Consider the following 20,511-nt stretch of genomic DNA (forward strand, 5'->3'; position numbering starts at 1 on the left):
GGGTGGGATTTCACCCATAACATCTAAGTGCAGATACCACTTGATAACAGGACTCAGAGCAAACAGATCAGTACAGCTGCTACATTCAATAGCACAGGTGGCTCTTCTTCTGTTTCTAGTCCCTCGGGACCTCTCTCTGCGCTATTCTCATGGGTGAGGTTCACTCACCTATTAGGTGTCTGTGTAAGACTCTTCACATCGTGGTAATACAGCAGAGGGGAAAGTGTGAGTGGGGTGGCCATGAAATTCTTTGTATGCCATGAAGTTCAGGGGGTCTCTGTGCTGGCCCTGAATGTGGTGGGTCAGGGCAGGGGACATGGAATTCATAATTAAATGGCTCCAGTGTCCAAAAAACCCAGGACAGTGGAGATGAGATTTCAGTAGATAGGCTGGGATAGCAGCTAGCAAGGGTGCTGCACCCTGCCTGTATACTGGTGGCTAGGGGGTGGCTTTTCTTTCCATGTCCGCCCAACCACACAATGTTTGATCACTTGGACTTTGTGTAGGGAGGGGTGAACCTCATCCTTGCTGCGCCATGTGATGGCTAGAAAGGATGGTTCTTTTTGTGATTGGGGAGTGACAGCCTGATCCTACCACGTAGTCTTCAATAGGAACAGGAGCCAGTCCTGAATGAGTTGAAATTGTGGGAACAGGTATCTGGGAGTCAGATGATTTGGGGTCTATTACCTGCTGTACCACTGACTCACTGTGTGATCTTGGGCAAGTCTCTTAATCCCACTGCACCTTCATTTTCCCATATGTAAAAGGGTGATGAAAGTAGTTAAGGTCCTTCTTCATGGGGATGTTGAGAAGCTTAATTCATGAAAGTTGCAAGAAGAGAGTTCAAGGTTCTGGCATCACTGTTTTCCACAAAGGGTGTGTTTTGGTTCTGTTTTGAGAATACCGATTTCCACGAACAAGCTTTACTGTAATAAACATGCAGTTGGGACACTCATGGAGAGTTATTTGCTAGTCCTTTTTGTCCGCGTGATTCATGTTAACTAGTTTCAAGTTCTCTCAAAGACATTAAGGTTAGTCATTTGGTTTTGTGCTCTTTAATATCTGGCCCCTAGAGCTGGAGGAAAATTTTCATTCAGAAATGCTTCCCAGCCAGAAATAGCCTTTTTTCTACATTAAAATTTACATGACAAATTATAGTTTCTTTCAAAATTTTCTATTTTTGATTAAAAGAATGAATAAAACCCTGTTTTTTTGTTAAAAAACAAGAATATTTCTGTGAAACAAACAGAAATAAAATTTTAAATGCCTTTGAAAATTATCACAAGAAATACCATATCCGACACTGTCTGCTGACTGCTATTTGGTAGACATGTGATAATGATATTACATTACAGTAATCTAAATAAAAATCATGTGGGTTGAGCATGTATTATTATGATAAACTGTGACACAGGGAGATTGAGTGACTTCCCAAGATCATACAGGGAATCAGTTGGCCAGGAGTCCTGACTGCCCGTCTCTTGCTCTTACCACTAGACACTACTTCCTCCCAATGCACAACAGCTTGTGTATTTGAACATCACTGATTGCAGCCAAACATATGGCATGGCTCTTTTGGAGAGGGGAACCAATGAAGTGTGTTGAAGCTGTTCACATTGGCAGGGCAATGTTTTGTAGTTCAGGGCGGTGGTTATCTGTGTAACTTAATCTGGCAAACCTGTGGAAGGGATCCCAGCAACTTCTGCAGGTAACCTCTCCGTGCCTGAAGAGCCCTTGGGGGAGGGGGTTTGCTGAACAGTGTTGCCATGGCTAGGAGCTCTGCTGTGTGGAGGACAGGAGCACTCTGTGTAGCATGCAGGGTCAGGTTTAAGGACTAAGTTCAGCAGGCCCATGCCTCTCTCTTGGCTGTGGGGATCACCTAATAATGGCACAATCCCAGCCCACCACTAGGTTCACCAAGGATATTAATGTGCGGGCCAGAGGAACATCCCTTCGTAACAATGGCAGCAACTCCCATGGATTTCCTTGGGTGCTCTGCACCTTGTCGGACTGAGCCCATGTAGCCTCTTCCAGGAAGGATCTGAGAGCAGTCTACCAATATGAAGGCCATGATCCCTTTCTTCACAATGAAGGGTACTTTACTCCAGGAGGCTGCCCAATGATTTCAATGTCACTATCTGTAAAGTAAGGTGCTACCCAGGCTGTGAGTAAGGGAGAATGGATCAGAATCTGGCCTTAACTGATTAAGTTTCACACTACCCCGGTCAGGCAGGGAAATAATATTACTCTCATTTGGCAGATGGGGATACTGAGGCACAGAAGGAGGAAGGCCAACATTTGCAAAAAGCCCATTCATGTTAGGTGCCTTTAAGATTGACTGCCCCACGTGAGATACCTTGAGATTGTTTGGAGGTCAGAGTTGAACTGTCCAGCACCTTAGATAAAGCAGGCCATGAGCATCTCAAGCTGGGCATCCAAAAATGATGGAGGCACCCAAATGTATTGCACAATTTTGGCCTTTGCAGCTGGAGCAAGGCCACTCAGTGAGTCAGTCCCAGCGCTCGGCACAGAACCCAAGTGTCCTGCAGCTTAATGCGGCGCTTCAACAACTAGGGCTGGGCCTTTCGAGGAAGTCTATGGGAGTTCGGTGTCTATTGAATTTCAGTGGGATTTGAGCATCTAAGCTCCTTAAACTCCTTTGAAAATCCCAGCCTAGATCAGCCTGTCCTCTGAGAACATTGGTGACAGCTTGTTGGGGGGTTAAAGCCATAGAGAGTCTCAAAAAGTCCGAGTTTAAAATAGGGTTTGGGTTATTGTTTTTTTAAATAGATGAGAAAGACGGCACAGCATCAGTGAACAGCGTGGATGCTTGTGTAGCTGGACCCGTAGCAGTAGCTAGAAATGCTCTCCATGGATGCAATTCACGGCTGTGCAGGTGGCCAGCAAAATGTCTATGGACTGCTTAAGCCCTAGGGTGAATATGACCCAGCGTGAGTTGCTGCAGAGGATAGAGTGTCATGTGAGGCTTATGATTAGTTAGTAGCTAAAAGTGAGCAGTAACATTTTAAAGTTCCATTTTTCACCTAAAGGGGTTAATCACGTGGCACATTTCACAATAATGAAGTGACATTTTTTCATTGTGCTTGTGTAACATGGATTTTGTTTTTAGAAATCAAGGACACAATGTTCAACTCTGGAGGCTGAAACGTAGGCACTGAAATCCTTATTTAAGCTTTTGTGTAAAGAGACCTGGTTTTCAGAGCTGTGGAGACATCCACAACTCCCATTAACTTCACTGGAATCACACGTGATTTATACTGGTGTGAGTGGGGTCAGAATCAGGCCCTTTATATGTAGCACAGAGTATGTTGTCAGATCTGGTGGCACAGGGACTGTGGTTGTGTGACCCATAGACAGCAGGGTGCTGTAATGCTGCTGAGAGAATAATATCATATACTCCTTGTATCCTGATGGATCCCAGATTAGTTCACCAGTCCTGCAGTCCTTACTCATGTGAGTAGTTCCACTGAAGTCAAAAGATAAAAGTTGCAGGATGGACACACTAATTACCTATAGTACTTCTGGGGTGCTAGGGCAGTAGCATTCTGCATGCTGGAAGGGGAGGGGATAAATTGACCATGGATACCCTGATTCTTATTTGAAAAGTGCTATGGGATATTAGTATCCCTTCAGGGAAGATAGGACCTTCTTTTAAGAACTCATCCTCCCTCCCACCGCCCACAGTAAATTGCATAGTACTCCATTTATTTACTCCATCTGAGTTCACTTTATTTCAATCGTCACATTAAAAACACGTGAGAGAACAGATGCTGTTTCATTGATTTCATTTATTTATTCATTTTTGAAGTTGAAACATGATAAAAGCAGGAAACCTCATAAGGCAGCAGGGTAAAATCAGGCAGGGCCTGGTTATCCAGTACCGTTAGCAAGGGGTAAGGCAGGAGGTGAGACCTGGAAGATCTCGGTCATCATATTTTGGGAGGAAAAAAAAAAGACTGATAGTTACATAAACAAAGCATAAGAAAGGCTGCAAAGAGGAGGCAGGGATCTTTCCCTGGGATCCCCCTACTGCGTACAATCCGATCTCTTGAAACTCTTGACAAGAGAGCCCGGCACGGTTTCGTGCGTCACCTCGCAGCTATAGTCGTTGTGCGAGTTGTACTGATCTTTCGAAAGTGTCAGGGTGCTGCTCAGGCTGTACGTGCTGTCAGAAGAATCTTGCTGCTTCGTGCTGGTGAGGACACCAGTTGTGGTGGTGGTCTCATCCGTTTTCCAGACCACATTCAAGGCACTAGGGTAGAAGCCATTCACCAGGCACACCAAGGTGACTGTTGCTTGAGACAGCTGGTCGACTGATGGGGGAAAGATGAACACCGAAGGCTTGGCATTTTCTCTACCTGCAAAAAAGGAGAGCACAGAATATGGTGTTAATGACAACTGACCTAGGAGCAGATAGTAACACCGAGCATGGATGTAGCCGTACACAACTATCAGGCCAAATCATTCTTGCCTTACTTATGTGAGTAGTTAATCCATGTGTGATTGAGGCAAGCTGGATTTGGCCCATTAACTAATTCATCCTCCCAATACTCTTGGTAGGTAGGGAAGTGTCATCATTATCCCCATTTTATTGATGGGGAAACTGAGGCATGGAGAGGTTAAGTGACACAGCAGGTCAGAATATAGAGGGAGTCAGTGCACATAGACCATATAGGGTATCAATTCAGGTTTAAGAAAACACCTTGGCACTGCTTGTGTGTGGAAGTGCTTCCCCATGTGAGGAAGGGCTGCACAATCTGGCCCTGAGTGATGCGAGAGCCTTTGATATTGCTTTAAAAGACATGTAATGCCCTGGAAAATGGCCTCACCCCAAGAGATACCAGGGCAAGGTGCCAGTGTGACAGCTCTGGAGGTTAAAGTCCTGTTTATCGACGAACAAGATACAGGTCATGCAGCAGTAGCAGCTGCGAGCGTCCCACCCCCATGCCTATATCCCTCCATCCTGAGTTAGAAGAAGGCTCACAGAGGGTGAGAAGGTACTTCCCACTCAACCCTGGGTCTCTCTGCTGAGATTGCCAACCAGGATGCTAACTGATGCCCTGCACATGACAACATGAACCCCTCGTCTCCCCTGGAAACTGTGACCTAGAGGGGAAAGACTCCAGGGGTGAAATCTGGGCCCCATTGAAGTTCATATTAGTTTTCCCATTGACTCTACTGGAGCCAGGATTTCATTCCAGATCTCTCTCATTGCCAATCCCATGAGCCATCTAATTCCCTAGGGTCTGTTTTTCGGAGGTGCTAAGCACACATCCCTTCACTTATAGTCAATGGGAGATACAAGTGCTCAGTACTTTTAATATCAGAAACATGATTCTCCTCTCACACTAGTAAACTGCATGACTCCATTGACTTCAGTAGAGTCAACCCATTATAGGCAGGTGGAAATAAGAAGAGAATCAGGCTCCAGACACTCAGAGTATTATTAATATTTTTCCTACTGCAACCATCATATACAACTAGAACTAAAAACTCAAGATCTGTTATAAAAAAAGTCAGTGTGCAGCTAGAGAAAGACATGAAGTTAAGACTGTGGCAACCTTTAGCATAGCACCTTGGAGTAAGTGTTGATGTTTCTCACTTTGTGTCACATAATCACTAAATGAGCCAGATTCTGATCTTGGTGACAGATGTAAATCTTATGTAACTGAGTAAAATCTCTCCTCATATGTCAATATTCAGACTATTTAAAACTAGGACCCAATCCTGCAATCCTTCCCCAGATAATACTCCCCCTGATTTCAGTGGCAATTTTGTCTGAGCAAAGACTGCAGGATCAAGCACTAATTTTGTAAAGATCTGAAGAAAACATAACATAGATCACATCTTGGAAAACCAAGTCAAAATCGTTCAGTTCACTCAGTCTCCTGCTTTGCTGCTGTACAAGCTAAAATAATATCTAAGCACTGATTCTAGCAAAATTGGAGCGCAGACTTTTAAAATGTCTTGGGATTCCAGAAAAATACTCATATGGTTTTATACTTATCTTAGCAAATGTACAGTATAAGATAATAGACCTGATTCTCCTTTCATTTGAACCAGTGTTAAACTGGTATAACCCCATAGCTCCACTAACTTCAGAGGTGGAGTGAGAGCACTTCTGATTTCAGTGGAGTCACACCTGATTTACACCAGCCTGAGAGGAGAATCATGCCATCTATATCTATAGCTATCTATATCTGTATTTATGGACAGATAGATATCATACATTTGATAGCCCTTGTAACACATTTGAAATAACACCACATTTTATATATTATTACAACAAACGATATATAGCCCCAAACAATTTTTTGAAGTATTTTTGACTTGTTTGTGAAAAACAGTAATTGGAAAAGAAAAAAAAGAAAAAGAAAAATATCATTTCATTGGCTTGTCCTCCACAATGGCCTCATCACTATATTTTTTTAAAATTCAAAATATATATGAGTAAAGCATTGTGTCAAAGCTGCTGAAAAAAATCTTTTGTAAGATAATCAGTAAAACAACAACTTAAAATATATGAATCAATTGCATTTTTCTATCATCAGAATATTTTTAGAAGAGTTATCAATTTTTTCCTAGTGCAAAATAAAAATATACTGTACATTGCTGCTACATCTGCTTTCATAGATACATTACTATAGTTGATATGACAAATGTCAAAATTATTTTTGTAGATCTTAAAATTAAATTCTTTAGAACAATGATGTGATGCATTGGATAGATATACAGCTAACAATGATTAGTTGCAGCTAACTTAAATCTTATCGATTACAGCTAGCAATTAATAAGGGAGGATGATTTAGTCAGACTCTACCATACTCTAACTACAACATATTTTACATTTTCCTCCACCTTTGTGCTGCTGGGTTCCAATTAACTTATTTTGTGCAGGTTAAGTATTATTTTAACAGGAATGTTTGTCTGCTCTTAGCTAGGTTTTTAGTATTTTCTCTTCATTTCTTAAACTATTTTTTTCTAAAACTGGACTTTTCTCGTTAACATCAGTCTAATCTATTTTATCAATCTAGTCCAATCTAATCTGTTTAATCAGTCCTCAGTATGTTGATCACTGTGGTATCTGGGCACACCACTTACATTATCTGAGAGACAATTTCCAGTTTCTCTTAATGGGATGTACTGCCAAAATGCTCAATTGAAACAAAAATACTTGTATATGGTTTGATCCAAGTCCTACTGAAGTCAACAGGAGTATTTCTAGTGACTTCAGTGGCTGCTGGATCATGACCTTCATTGTGAAACTTTGGGATTTTTCCACTTAAAATCTATAGACAAGAGGATGGCTGAACTTTTACTAACAGTGCTGATAGCCTCAGATGAAGACCCAGGACCAACACTGTCACTAGCCTACAATTTAGCCATCATATTCTTGTTTGGAAATAAAGTTAGACTTTTCTTTAAACAGTCCCAGTTGATTTTTAATCCTTGCAATTAAATGTAAGGATTTGACAACTAACGACCGGGAATGGGGTGAGACAGCAAGGAAAGAGACAGAGAGAAGAAACAGCATTTTTCCACATTTGTGTATTAAATCAAGCAAAAACAAAGGCAATGTGGATTAACCACAAATAAAATGCACTTACGTTTTATCTCCAACTTGGTCCCTTTGCCAAAAGTGATCCACAGTGATTGTCTATAACCTTCCTCTTTTACAGAAACCTTTTTATTGCACAACTAAATGGGCTCTCCATTGTAAGTAGGTTAATTTACGTAAAATAGAACCATTTAGTCCAAATTACATCTAGGGAGGTGGAAGTATTTTCCACTCTTGAGGCCAGGTATATTTTATATAAATACTTCACATATCTACAGCCTCAGTAAGTTTGTCAGCGATCCCATTTCATGAATTACAGACAAAAATTGTGAATATGGACAAATTGGACACAGAAAATCAGAAGAGAGTTCAAAAAAGCACTTACGTTTTATCTCCACCTTGGTCCCCTTCCCGAAAGTGAACCACAGTGAGTGCCTGTGAACTTCCCCTTCTACAAAAACCTTTTTACTGAGCAACTAAATGGCCTGTCAACTTTAAATGGGTCAATTTATGTAAAATATAACAATTTAGCCCAAATTTCATTTTTTGGAGGAGGAGGTATTTTCTGTCCTCAGAGACAGGGTTATTTCATACACTTTGCAAATCTATGATGAGAGCAATTCTGTCTGCACTCATATTTCACAAATTGCAGATACCCCCCTGCCAAAAAAGTTGTGAAAATAGGCAAACTGGACAAAGAGAATTGGAAGAGAGTAAAAAATGCACTTACGTTTTATCTCCAGCTTGGTCCCTTTGCCAAAAGTGACCCACAGTGATTGCCTAGCAACTTCCTCTCCTACAGAAACCTATTTACTGTGTAGCTAAGTGAGTCCACAGTAGGCTGGCTAATTCATGCAGTATGTAACAATTTAGCTCTAAAATTCCACCTAAGGAGGTAAAGGTGTTTTCTTTCCTCGAGGATAGATTCATTTTATGCACTTTACCAGTCTCATCTCCTGGTAATTCTCTTAGCATTCTCATATCGCCAATTACCCCAATGCAGAAAACCCCCCAAAAACATGAAAATGGACAAATGTGACAAAGAAAACTGAAGAGCATTGAGAAAAATGTACTTACGTTTGATCTCTACCCGGGTCCCTTTGCCGAAAGTGTACCACAGTGCTTCCTTGCTACCTGTTCCCTCTACAAAAACCTCAGTTCCTCCTAACCTAGGCCATTAACTGCATCAGTGGTACAGTATGTTTTAGAAATATGGGTCCAGAGCCTTTGTTAGTGTAAATTGGCATAACTCCGATGTTTGAGAATGGGGAATGCTGCGCTGAGTAACGTCAGCTGAGGGTCTGGCCAGTAACATTTTTGGTCACTTGTAACATTTACTGAATTTCTCTGGTCTGGAATGAAAAGCAAAGTCCTACTTTCTTCAGATTAATCTCTTTTCTATTACAGTTGAACTACAACTGCCCTGAAAACCATCCTTTACTTGCAATTTCCAACGCCAACAGATATTCACTTTATAATTTGACAGCATTAATGAATACAAATTTAAAGACAGAATAGACAGCGAAAACAGAATCATTTCAAGGTACTTACGTTTTATTTCTACCTTGGTTCCTTTACCGAACGTCCACCACAGTGATCAGTTCCTATCTCCTCGTCGTACAAAAACCTGACAGCAGAAGGGGAAGGGGCATTCGGTTCACTTGCTAAAGCTCATTTCCCCTATAAATATGTTTTTTCCATTGTGCAAAACTGAGAATTCAGTGCTAGGTCGAGTGACTTTGGTTTCATTATCTATAAACAGTCAAGAAGTTAGATAGAAGTTAAGATCAGATCAATACATTCTATCTTCTCTCCCAACCCTCTGCTTCCACATCCGCATTGACACATATTGTAACCCTAGTCACGTGCTGTATTACCTTGAAAGCATAAATGCTGAAACTATTAGACCTGGGTCCAAGTGCAAAGTTTGGATCCTGATTCAAACTTTTCCAAAGTTCAAGATGTTCAGATGCAGGATTTTGGTTCACGTCCAACTCCAGAAAATGTAGATGTGGTATTGAGCACCCCACCCAGATTTTGCATGAGCTTTTCATGTCCTTTCACATACAGCAAACCATACATTGACAAAATACTTGCACAAACAAATAGGCAATGGACTTAATTCTGCTCTCCTTCATATAGGTATAAATTAGGAGTTACTTCATTGAGATCAATGGAGCTCTACCAGTGTTAGCATGGAACTTGCAGGATATTTTCTGTACCAGGCCAAGGAAGGATGCGAAACCTAGAAATTCTTGCATAGAAAAGGAAAACACTGCAGCTGGGAACTTTCTAAGGGATAACGGAAGGTTGCCATGGTGCACAGAATGCTGATCTAGCATGATTTAGCTGAGTAGTGTTGAGAGTGAACTCAGCAGGTGCTCAAACACTACCAAATTAGGAGGCGTTTAGCTACAGCTCAGAGAGATGTTGACGTGAGATTGTGTTTGGGAGACCACGCTGCATGCCAGTTATCATTTCCTTCATCACGTTCACAGCACCACCTGCCACATCATTATCACTGTTGCCTTCTGTGGCAATGATCTCCATGCAGCCTACCTACTCTCCTGCTATTGAGGCATCCAGCAGCCAGGTCTGTTCTGCAGTCTAAAATAAGACTTCTGGGATGACGGGGTTATTGGGGAGAATAACTCTTATTTCTTGAATGACTCTGATGAGCTGTAGGGTTCTTTAGAAGCACTTCTAATCCCTATGGGACAAAATAAATAAAGGCTACCAACTTCCTCAAAGATGCCAACTTCCCCCCTGTTTATAACCAGGGTACCTGAGACCATCCCATCTAGAGTATCATCAAAGAGGCTGATAAAGGAGGTGCCGTTGTCATCATGAACAGGTCTGACTACCAAAAGGAGGCCGCCAGACACCTCTCCAATACCAAATTCTACAGGCCACTTCCCTCAGATCCCACTGAGGAATACACTAAGAAACTACAGCATCTACTCAGGACACTCCCTACACTAACACCAGAAGAAATCAACATACCCCTAGAGCCCTGACCAGGGTTATTCTATCTACTACCCAAGATCCACAAACCCGGAAATCCTGGACGCCCCATCATCTCAGGCATTGGCACTCTCACTGAAGGACTGTCTGGATATATGGACTCTCTACTCAGACCCTATGCCACCAGCACTCCCAGCTATCTCCGTGACACCACTGATTTCCTGAGGAAACTACAATGCATTGGTCACCTCCCAGAAAACACCATCCTCGCCACCATGGATGTAGAGGCTCTCTACACAAACATCCCACACACAGATGGAATACAAGCTGTCAGGAACACTATCCCTGATGATGCCACAGCACAACTGGCTGCTGAGCTCTGTGCCTTTATACTTACACACAACTATTTCAAATTTGATGACAATATATATCTCCAGATCAGTGGCACTGCTATGGGCACCCGCATGGCCCCACAATATGCCAATATCTTTATGGCCGACCTGGAACAACGCTTCCTCAGCTCTCGTCCACTCACGCCCCTTCTCTACCTACGCTACACTGATGACATCTTCATCATCTGGACCCATGGGAAGGAGACTCTGGAAAAATTCCACCATGATTTCAACAGCTTCCACCCCACCATCAACCTCAGCCTGGACCAATCTACACGGGAGGTCCACTTTCTTGACACGATGGTGCAAATAAGTGATGGTCACATTAACACCACCCTATATCGAAAACCTACCGACCGCTATGCCTACCTTCATGCCTCCAGCTTCCATCCTGGACACATCACACGATCCATTGTCTACGGCCAAGCACTGAGGTACAACCGCATCTGCTCTAACCCCTCAGACAGAGACCAACACCTACAAAATCTCCACCAAGCATTCTCAAAACTACAATACTCGCACGAGGAAATAAGGAAACAGATCAACAGAGCCAGACGTGTACCCAGAAGCCTCCTACTGCAAGACAAACCCAAAAAAGAAACCAACAGGACTCCACTCGCCATCACATACAGCCCCCAGCTAAAACCCCTCCAACGCATCATCAAGGATCTACAACCCATCCTGGACAATGATCCCACACTTTCACAGGCCTTGGGTGGCAGGCCAGTCCTTGCCCACAGGCAACCTGCCAACCTGAAACATATTCTCACCAGTAACTGCACACCGCACCTTAATAACTCTAGCTCAGGAACCAATCCATGCAACAAACCTCGATGCCAACTCTGCCCACATATCTACACCAGTGACACCATCACAGGACCTAACCAGATCAGCCACACCATCACTGGTTCATTCACCTGCACATCCACCAATGTAATATACGCCATCATATGCCAGCAATGCCCCTCTGCTATGTACATCGGCCAAACTGGACAGTCTCTACGGAAAAGGATAAATGGACACAAATCAGACATTAGGAATGGCAATATACAAAAACCTGTAGGAGAGCACTTCTACCTCGCTGGCCACACTATAGCAGACCTTAAGGTGGCCATCCTGCAGCAAAAAAACTTTAGGACCAGACTTCAAAGAGAAACTGCTGAGCTTCAGTTCATCTGCAAATTTGACACCATCAGCTCAGGATTGAACAAAGACTGTGAATGGCTTGCCAATTACAGAACCAGTTTCTCCTCTCTTGGTTTTCACACCTCAACTGCTAGAACAGGGCCTCATCCTCTCTGATTGAACTGACCTCGTTATCTCTAGCTTGCTTGCTAGCATATATATACCTGCCCCTGGAAATTTCCACTACATGCATCTGAGGAAGTGGGTATTCACCCACGAAAGCTCATGCTCCAAAACGTCTGTTAGTCTATAAGGTGCCACAGGATTCTTTGCTGCTTTTACTGATCCAGACTAACATGGCTACCCCTCTGATACCATCTAGGCTGAAAACCAAAAGGCATTCCCAGCTCAAAGTCATGCAGTACCTTGAGAAAGGTTAGCCCTAACTGTACTAACCCAGGCCAGATGGTGAAGGACCTGAGCCCAACACTGAAACCATCCTAGTGGCTGAGCACAACTCCCTGGTGCCTAGGGATAGCTCTGCTACATCTCCCACCCCCACTGTGAGAACCTGCTGCTCCAGGTGGCCTTAGCTAACGACTCAGCTTGCCCTGCCCCAGCCTGTGTTTCTAGATGCCGGGAAGCAGCAAGATGGAGACTATATTAACCCTGGCGCCTCACGTCTGTATCAGAAACTACCAGACCTCCTAGGCAAGAATGAGACCTCGGGAAGAAAAGTGGTTGGTTTTCAGATGCTCCTGCAGGGGAAAGATGGGACATTTACGATGCTGTTCACAGAAGTCATGAACATGGGCTGGCACCAGGTTTATGATGTGGCACTACCACAAGAGAGAGCCACAGTCAGGCAAGCGTATCTCTGCCCTGCCGCTTACAGATGTGATCAGGTAGATGTCCCCATACTTACTCTGTTTGAGTTAGCATGCAAAAAGTAGCAGTGTGGCTGCAGTGGCCTGGGCGGTGGTGCGGGCTCACCACCTGAGTATGAAGCTAGGATCTTGGGCAGGGTTGTACTGAGGTGGCTAGCTTAAGCCACTGCCTGTGCTGCTGTGGCCACACTGCTATTTTTAGCACACTAGCTCCAGCAGAGCTAGCATGTGTAAGTCTGCCTGAGCTGGGAATTAAAATCCCAGATGCAGTGCAGACATATTCTAAGAAAGACTCTGGTCTGTCACACAATGTGGCCACCGTTCAGAAAAGCCTTTACGCATGTGTGCCTGAATAGTCCCGTTGGCTTCAATGGGCCTATGCACATCCTTCAAGTTAGACATGTGCTTAAGTACCTCGCTGAGCCTAGATCCTAGCACCTAAACAAAAGAGTGTTGGTTCACAGTCACAAGGAAGAAGGTAGCAGGGAAAAGATGTTGCAGTCAAGGTGCTGGGACGTGTACCTGGTTTAGGTAAATGGTATATTTAATTAAATAACGCCAGGTGTTATTAGATGAGGGATTTGAAAACAGACACACAGAGCTGAAATGGACAGTGGCTCTGTACATACTTGGGAAGACAGTTGTTACCCCTTTTCACTGGAATGGTGATGAAAACAGGGACCTGGTTAGTGAAGAAACGGACTCTAAACCTGAAAATGTTACAATAGAAACTGAATCTGAAAATGTTACAGCAGAAACTGAATCTGAAAATGCAAATGAAGAACAGGAGGAACAAGTGACGAGAGCTCTTCTCCACTCGCCCGTTTGAGAGAAGGGCAGCTGCTTTTAGGATGGGATTTTCAAAGGAGCCCAAGGAGTTTAGATGCCCAAATCCCATTGAACTCCCTTAAGCTCTTTTGAAACCCCCAGCCTTAAAAGCTGCAAAAAGAGGGCAGGACCAGGAGAGAGAATTTTGATCAGTGTGAAAAAGACAATTAAAATTGTGAGGCTGAGGCAGGCTGGCCGGGGCTGACCATTGGGGAATTTCTCCCTCAACCCCAAGTATATGAAGGATTTGGGGCCTGATCCAAAGCCCATTTAAGTCAAGGGAAGTTGTCCCACTTACTCCAATGGGCTTTGGATCAGGCCCTTGGCTATTAGAACAAGTTTTGTTTTGAGCTTTCTGGGAGCAGCCTAGATGCTCGGTGCTAGGTGTATGACTGTAAGATGCATTTTCTGAACATTTCCTTCTTGCCCGTGTTTGTGTTTTCAGTTGTCTCTTTTCACTGCATGTTTCTGTTTCTTTCTTTTCACCTCAGTTGTCATTGCTTCCATCTTTATCAGAGTCTATATTCCATCATTATTATTTTTATAGCAGGTGTAACTGTTCCCCGTTCCCTTGCCTCCTTTTCCTCTGCTCTCCCTCTTTTGTACTCTCTTCCTTTTTCACCCACATTGTCAGCATCTTGCTTCTTTTACTAATCCTGCCTTCCATTTTCTCGCTCTCTGGCCGTGTCTACACTAGCAAATGGAGTGTGACGTTGCCCCATTGCTTACACCAGCACAAGGGCAAGTGTAGACTGAACTCGGACATTGTCCGCACTTTGTCCTAAAGCCCTCCTCTGAATGCCTGAGTCTGGTCTCCACTAGTCCTTGCGCCATTGGGAGTCCCAGAGCGTTCACCAGGACACTGAAAAGCGGGCACCACATTTAATAGTGTAGAAGCAGCCTCTGTGTACTCTTTCCAGCTCCACAGACTCTCCTGCCTACCACCCAGAAATCACACACACATAGGATCCTATATGGCATAGACAATACCACACAGACACACTCTCCTCCCTTCCCTGCAAAAAAAACAACCTTGCTCATGATCTCCTGACTCCCCACAGAAGTCACGTCCCCTCCCGGTCCCCTATATCTTACATGAGCTTCCTTTCTCTACAAATTGCTCGCTCTCTCTTCCTCACCCCCTTTCTCTCACACATAGAGCTCTCCTCCAGATTCACACTCACACAAACATACAGTCAACCCCTTCACATACAAGCTGTCCTCCTGTACACACAAGTGCCACCTGACATGGAGTCAGCCCCTCACACACAGGCACTCCTCCCCCAGATACAACCAGCTGTTTACACACAGGCAGTGCCACCTCACATACAGTCAGCCCCTCACACACAGGCAGTTCCCCCCTAAGAAACAATCAGCCCCTCACGCACACACATACAGAGACAGTGCCATCTCTCCCACAGGCAGTACCCCCTGAAACTCAGGCTGTTTTCCTTGCATACAGTCAGCCCCTCACACCAGGCAGCCCCCTCCTCCCTTGGCAGCCACACCCAGATGTCCCCTCCTCTCCTCTCTTCTCCTCTCCACGCACAGGGTTTTTGCTATGAGAAAGGAAGCAACAGTTGGATGCATTAGGGGCCCTGAGAGGCGCTGGCAGGAGCAAGCCAGCCCTGCCCTATTGTGGTCTCTATGCTATGGGACTCCTGCCAGCCATGTGTATGGTGCCTGTTCCCCACAGCGTGGATGGGTTGTGTGTATGCACAGTCACAGAACCAGCATTTCAGGTAAGTCATCTCTTTTCCCTACAGCTCTTGGTTGCCAGAGCATTTTCAGCACATGAATCTTTCCCTCCACCCTGCCCCTGTGATGTGTTCCAACAAGGGAGTACCGGTTGTCTAGCGATGGTCAGCCATCAGCATGACACTGCCTATCACCTCTTATTGAAGAAGGATCAGGGTGTCTTTACTTTGTCTGGGATAATTAATATTAACGCACTGCGGGATGATAACCTTAGGCTCTGGCTTTGCTGTGGAGGGGTTTTGTTTGTGAGAGGCCCCCTTTGATTTCCAAGAAGTTTCACACAAAGGGCTTGGTTAATATTGTGGGCACTGAGTGCCAATGCTTCTGCAGGCGAGGATGCCAGAACCTTTGTAGAAGGGTGGGGGCAAGGCCAAAGTGCCCCCTCCCTCTCCCTGGCTGGCTGCTCTGGCAGTGAGCCAGCTGCCCTCACTTCTGGTGCCACAGCAGCCCCTGGTGGATGAAAGATGTAGTTGCAGTGCCTCCCTGGCAGAATCTATTATTCTGTGAAGGAAAAAAAAATCTGCGGGGGACATGAATTCTGCACTCATGTTTCTTTTGTTAAAAAGTGGGAGGGCCATGGCCCCTGGCCCCCTAGTTCTGGCACTGGTGGGGGCAGCTGAGCTCCCAGTGGAGTTCACCCTGATGAAGAGCAGGTGGCAGTACTGCGTCCTGCTCCCTCAAAGGTTCTGCCAAGAAGAGTAGGGCTGTAGCTGCTGCTTTATAGTGTCTGGACATCTTCTGGGTGGCCTGGCCACTACCTGTTCATATCCATCCACCTTCAGGGCTACACTGGTTGAATCTGGGGCCACTGACAGAGAAGGGATGCAAGCAGCTTGTGCCAGTGAGCTCCTACCCCAGGCAGGCTCACCTTCTGCCTGGCTTCCCTTGTGGGAACCTAGGAATGAATCTGGCCCATAGGACACAGCATGGGGCCCTGAATGGCTGTGATGTCCTCAAGTCTTTGCGGGGGAATGCAAAGCCCTGATCTCAGCTCTTGACAGGTGCAGGAGCTGCTTTCTTTTGTCTTTAAATGCATTTTAGGACCTTAAGCGTCTTAAAAATATGTATGTGCAAAGGTTTTACCTTTCAGTTGTGGGCCCAACCCCCTCCCACCAGGCTGCAAACATCAGCACATTAAAATCATGGGATGACAGAACAGCAGGGTAAAAATGAACACTCACTACCAACCAAAAGCCAAAACAATCAGTGCCTAACTTTGGTGAACACCATAGACAAGAGCTGATTTGAAGGCAATTGAAAAGATTTTGACTCCAGTGGGCTGTGGATCAGGCTTATTGAGCCAAGCTACAGAGAGGCAATGAGAGACAGATAATAACAGTGGCCTGTGAGAGGAATACAGTTTCTGTTTATCGAGCTGGAAATTGTTTGATAAAAGATGGAATCTCCATGAGCATAAACATCAATTGAACAGATCATCAAAATGATACACCAAGCTGTGGTTACTACTAATGTATTACCATCTGTAACGGTCATAATACATACAATACATTGTGTTATGCCTCCCTCTGGGGGCAATTAGGATGCTCTGCAATAGTTCATTTGATACCATTTCAGAATATAGTTTCAATTAATTTATCATCATCTACAATATTCAGCATAAGGCTTGTTATGACTCCCTCTAGTGGTAATCAGGATGCCGTGCAGTGCTCCATTTAAGGGACTATCACGGTTGGAAACATATTAACAAGCAATATAGGAATATTTTATTTTGATTTGTAAAAATGTGTTAATAAGAAAATAGTCTAAATGAATGTACAGCATTAAACCATGAATTATTCACAAAAAAATCTTTACAAGATGAGTCAATAAAAATACTCAACCTCCCTTATATGTCACGGCTCCACAAAAAGAAATCTCAAGTATTCTCACCAGAAAAAGTCCTGTGTTTCTTGTATTTACAAAGGCTTTTTCTGGAGGGGATATCTGAGGTTTCTGTTTTGACAAATGGTGATAAATGGGGAAGCTCGGTTATTTTAATTGACATTGACTCAATTTGTATATTTCATGGGTAATAAATGTCTGGTTTGAAGCTGCACATTCATTAGTATGTTTTCTTTTCAGAACGTTTTTATTAATTGAAATAAATAGATTTTTCCTGTACTAAGTTGTTAATGTCCAATGTTTCAAGCCTTTCCTGTATTTCAATACCAGAAGCATTGCAGAGAATTCTGCTCACCACCAGGGGGAGACCTAAGTCTGAGTACCATATACAGTACAGGATTGTGATGATTGTATAGAAAATCAGGGTTGGAAGGGACCTCAGGAGGTTATCTAGTCCAGTCCCCTGCTCAAAGCAGAATCAATCCCCACATTTTTGGCTCAGATTCCTAAATGGCCCCCTCAAGAATTGAGCTCACGACCCTGGGTTTAAGCAGGCCAATGCTCAAATCACTGAGCTATCCCTCCCCCTGTAGATAGTAATATAATTAATGCCAATTCTGCATGTTCTGACAGTCAAATCTATTGTGCATTTTTAAACCATGTGTCCAAAACACATTATCTGCTTTGCATCTCTGTACCCAAGTGATGCACACTGGCAGTTCTGAACAGTTATAATGTTCCAAATATTATCTTAAAAATAGAACAAAACAAAAAAAATCCACTCCATATATTTTAATCCATTTCATGAGCCAACGACTTCAACAATGTTACACTGTGTGGGCCAGATCCATAGCTAATATAAATGACTTTGACTTCAAGGGAGCTACCCTGATTTACGCCAGGTCAGGGTCTGGTCATGTATGTCTCCAGTTTATTTTGGTACAATATTTCCTTAATTTCTTTAACCACATGATGGTATTAACATAATATATACAGTTATAGTTGTGGGCTAAGCCACAATTTCGATTTTTATTTTTAAATGTATTGTGTAATTTTTTTTTACTTACCTTGTAGCCTTGGCCAGATAAAATGAGCCAGCAAAAGTACTCAATTAATCTGAGCTGGCCAATGTTGATCAACAAACTCCATATAAAAATAAAGAGTGAAATGGAGGACTTATAAGTGGCCAGGATGGCAAGGATGCATCGCTTATGTATATCACTGCAAAGCTGATGGTGTGTGCTATGGTTCTAGTGTTTAAAACTGAAGAATGGATTTGTTTAAACTGTTGCAGGAAATATTGACCTATTTCCACTTGCAATATTCATATACAGTATATTCAGCATAAGGCTTGTGACACCCTCTGGTGGCAACAAGGATGAACTGCAGTACTTCATTGTGGCCCCGATTCAGGAAGGTTCTTTAGGCACATGTGCAACTTTAAGCAAGTGTATAGCCCCATTGGCTTGTGTTGACCTTAGTGTTGTCCAGATTTTGGCATTGGATATTATTGTTTGGTTTGAGGAAAATCTGCACTTAGCATCTAGTCAGTGATCCCTGTGGCAATGAATCGAGCTAGCTTAACAAATAGAAAACCCTTTGAAAAAAATGAGTCCACTGTCTCCTTAGTCTGAACAAGGACAGCAGGATCAGGCCCAGGATAAACCAAAGAAATACATTTGAAATGTTTCCTCCAATCAATGTTTTCTCAAGATATTGTTACTGACTCTTAAGGAAAAGTTTTCCCAGCCTAGGGAAGACCATTCTGACACCCTCTTTGCTATTGAAAGCACCTGACTAGTTTTGGAATCAGAGGAGAACTAAAAGTTTTGTCTGTCCATGGAGTGGTTAGACATTAACACACACACACATACACACACACACACATGCACGCACGCACCCACACACACACACACAGAGTAGGGGAGCTACTGAGACAAGAAAGAAGCAGCAGGCAGGCTGCCTGGTTAGTCCATATGCTACTTAAAAATTCTGCTAGCAGGCAACAGCCAGAATAAAAGCTATCGTCATTCTTCTAGGCTCTCTGGTCAGTGTGGGCAGGGATTTTTGCAGCTGAGTTAAGAAGCTAGGATAGCAGGTTTCTCTGTACAGTCATATCTACCAGTTTGGGGTTATGCCATCATAGTGACTCTACCAGAGCGTTATAACAAGGTTTGGCCTCCCTGTAATGTGCAGTCAGTATGTGTGTGTGAATGAGAGAGATACTTCCCGCTAGTGGCTGGTCCACAGATTAAATACTAATGTCTACCATTATGATTTCCAGTAGCACCCACAATGGACTGGGTACAGTACTATGCAAATATGACCCACATGCTCACATTTTGTGATCTATGTATGGGAAGAAAGAGTGTGGAGGATACAGTTCTTTTTTGGAATACTCTGTATACCTGCAGACTTGTTGGAGCCAGGCAGATTTTGATTTTTTTTTTAGATAATTGGAGATATACCCATCTCCTAGAACTGGAAGAGACCTTGAAAGGTCATAGAGTCTAGCCCTTTGCCTTCATTAGCAGGACCAAGTACTGATTTTTGCCCCAGATCCCAAAGTGGGGCCCTCAAGGATTGAACTCAGAATCCTGGGTTTAGCAGGTTAATGCTCAAACCACTGAGCTATTCCTCCCTTCCTTAGATAGGCCAGACTCATGTAGAAATTGGGTGTGGGAAGCACTGGGCATGCCTGTTAGCTGATTGAAGCTATTTAGGCAATTTCCATTGCGAGCAAGCCTCTGGCAGGGCATACCTAGTGCCACTCTGAGAAAGGAATCAATGGGAACACAAAGGGAAGGGGAGGAGTTTATAAATAAGAGTTGGAGTCGCTCAACCTGAAGAGCTCAGCAATGGAGTGGCACAATGATCAGAAAGGTTTTTTTTTTTTTTTAATAGATTGTGTGTCAGGGACTTTGCCAGTTTTGTTGGATTTAAACTGCAGGTTCCCTCACTCCACTGGAGAAGAAGACTGGAATTGCTGCAAGCTGTGCAGTTTGCAGACCATTGTTGCAAAGACTCAAAGGGAGTTTGAAGGAGATTGTGGAACTAACACTTGTTTCCCAGCCTTAAGGAGCTGATGTGCCTTGCAGAGAGGTTAGACCCTATTCCCCAGAAACAGAGAAGGATA

At 43.7% G+C, this 20,511-nt stretch overlaps 1 gene segment (V, D, J or C); it reads right to left on the reverse strand.

Moving 5' to 3' along the window:
• Positions 1–3,789: 3,789 nt before the first annotated feature.
• LOC127046428 (Ig kappa chain V-III region MOPC 321-like) overlaps positions 3,790–20,511 on the reverse strand; it is a 159,322-nt gene continuing 142,600 nt past the window's right edge. The window contains 2 exon segments of the V gene segment in view: positions 3,790–4,379; positions 8,657–8,694. Of these exon segments, the coding sequence occupies positions 4,048–4,379; positions 8,657–8,694 (370 nt within the window).

The sequence above is a fragment of the Gopherus flavomarginatus genome, chromosome 3 (assembly GCF_025201925.1).
Source record: "Gopherus flavomarginatus isolate rGopFla2 chromosome 3, rGopFla2.mat.asm, whole genome shotgun sequence".
In the NCBI taxonomy this organism is placed as follows: domain Eukaryota; kingdom Metazoa; phylum Chordata; order Testudines; family Testudinidae; genus Gopherus; species Gopherus flavomarginatus.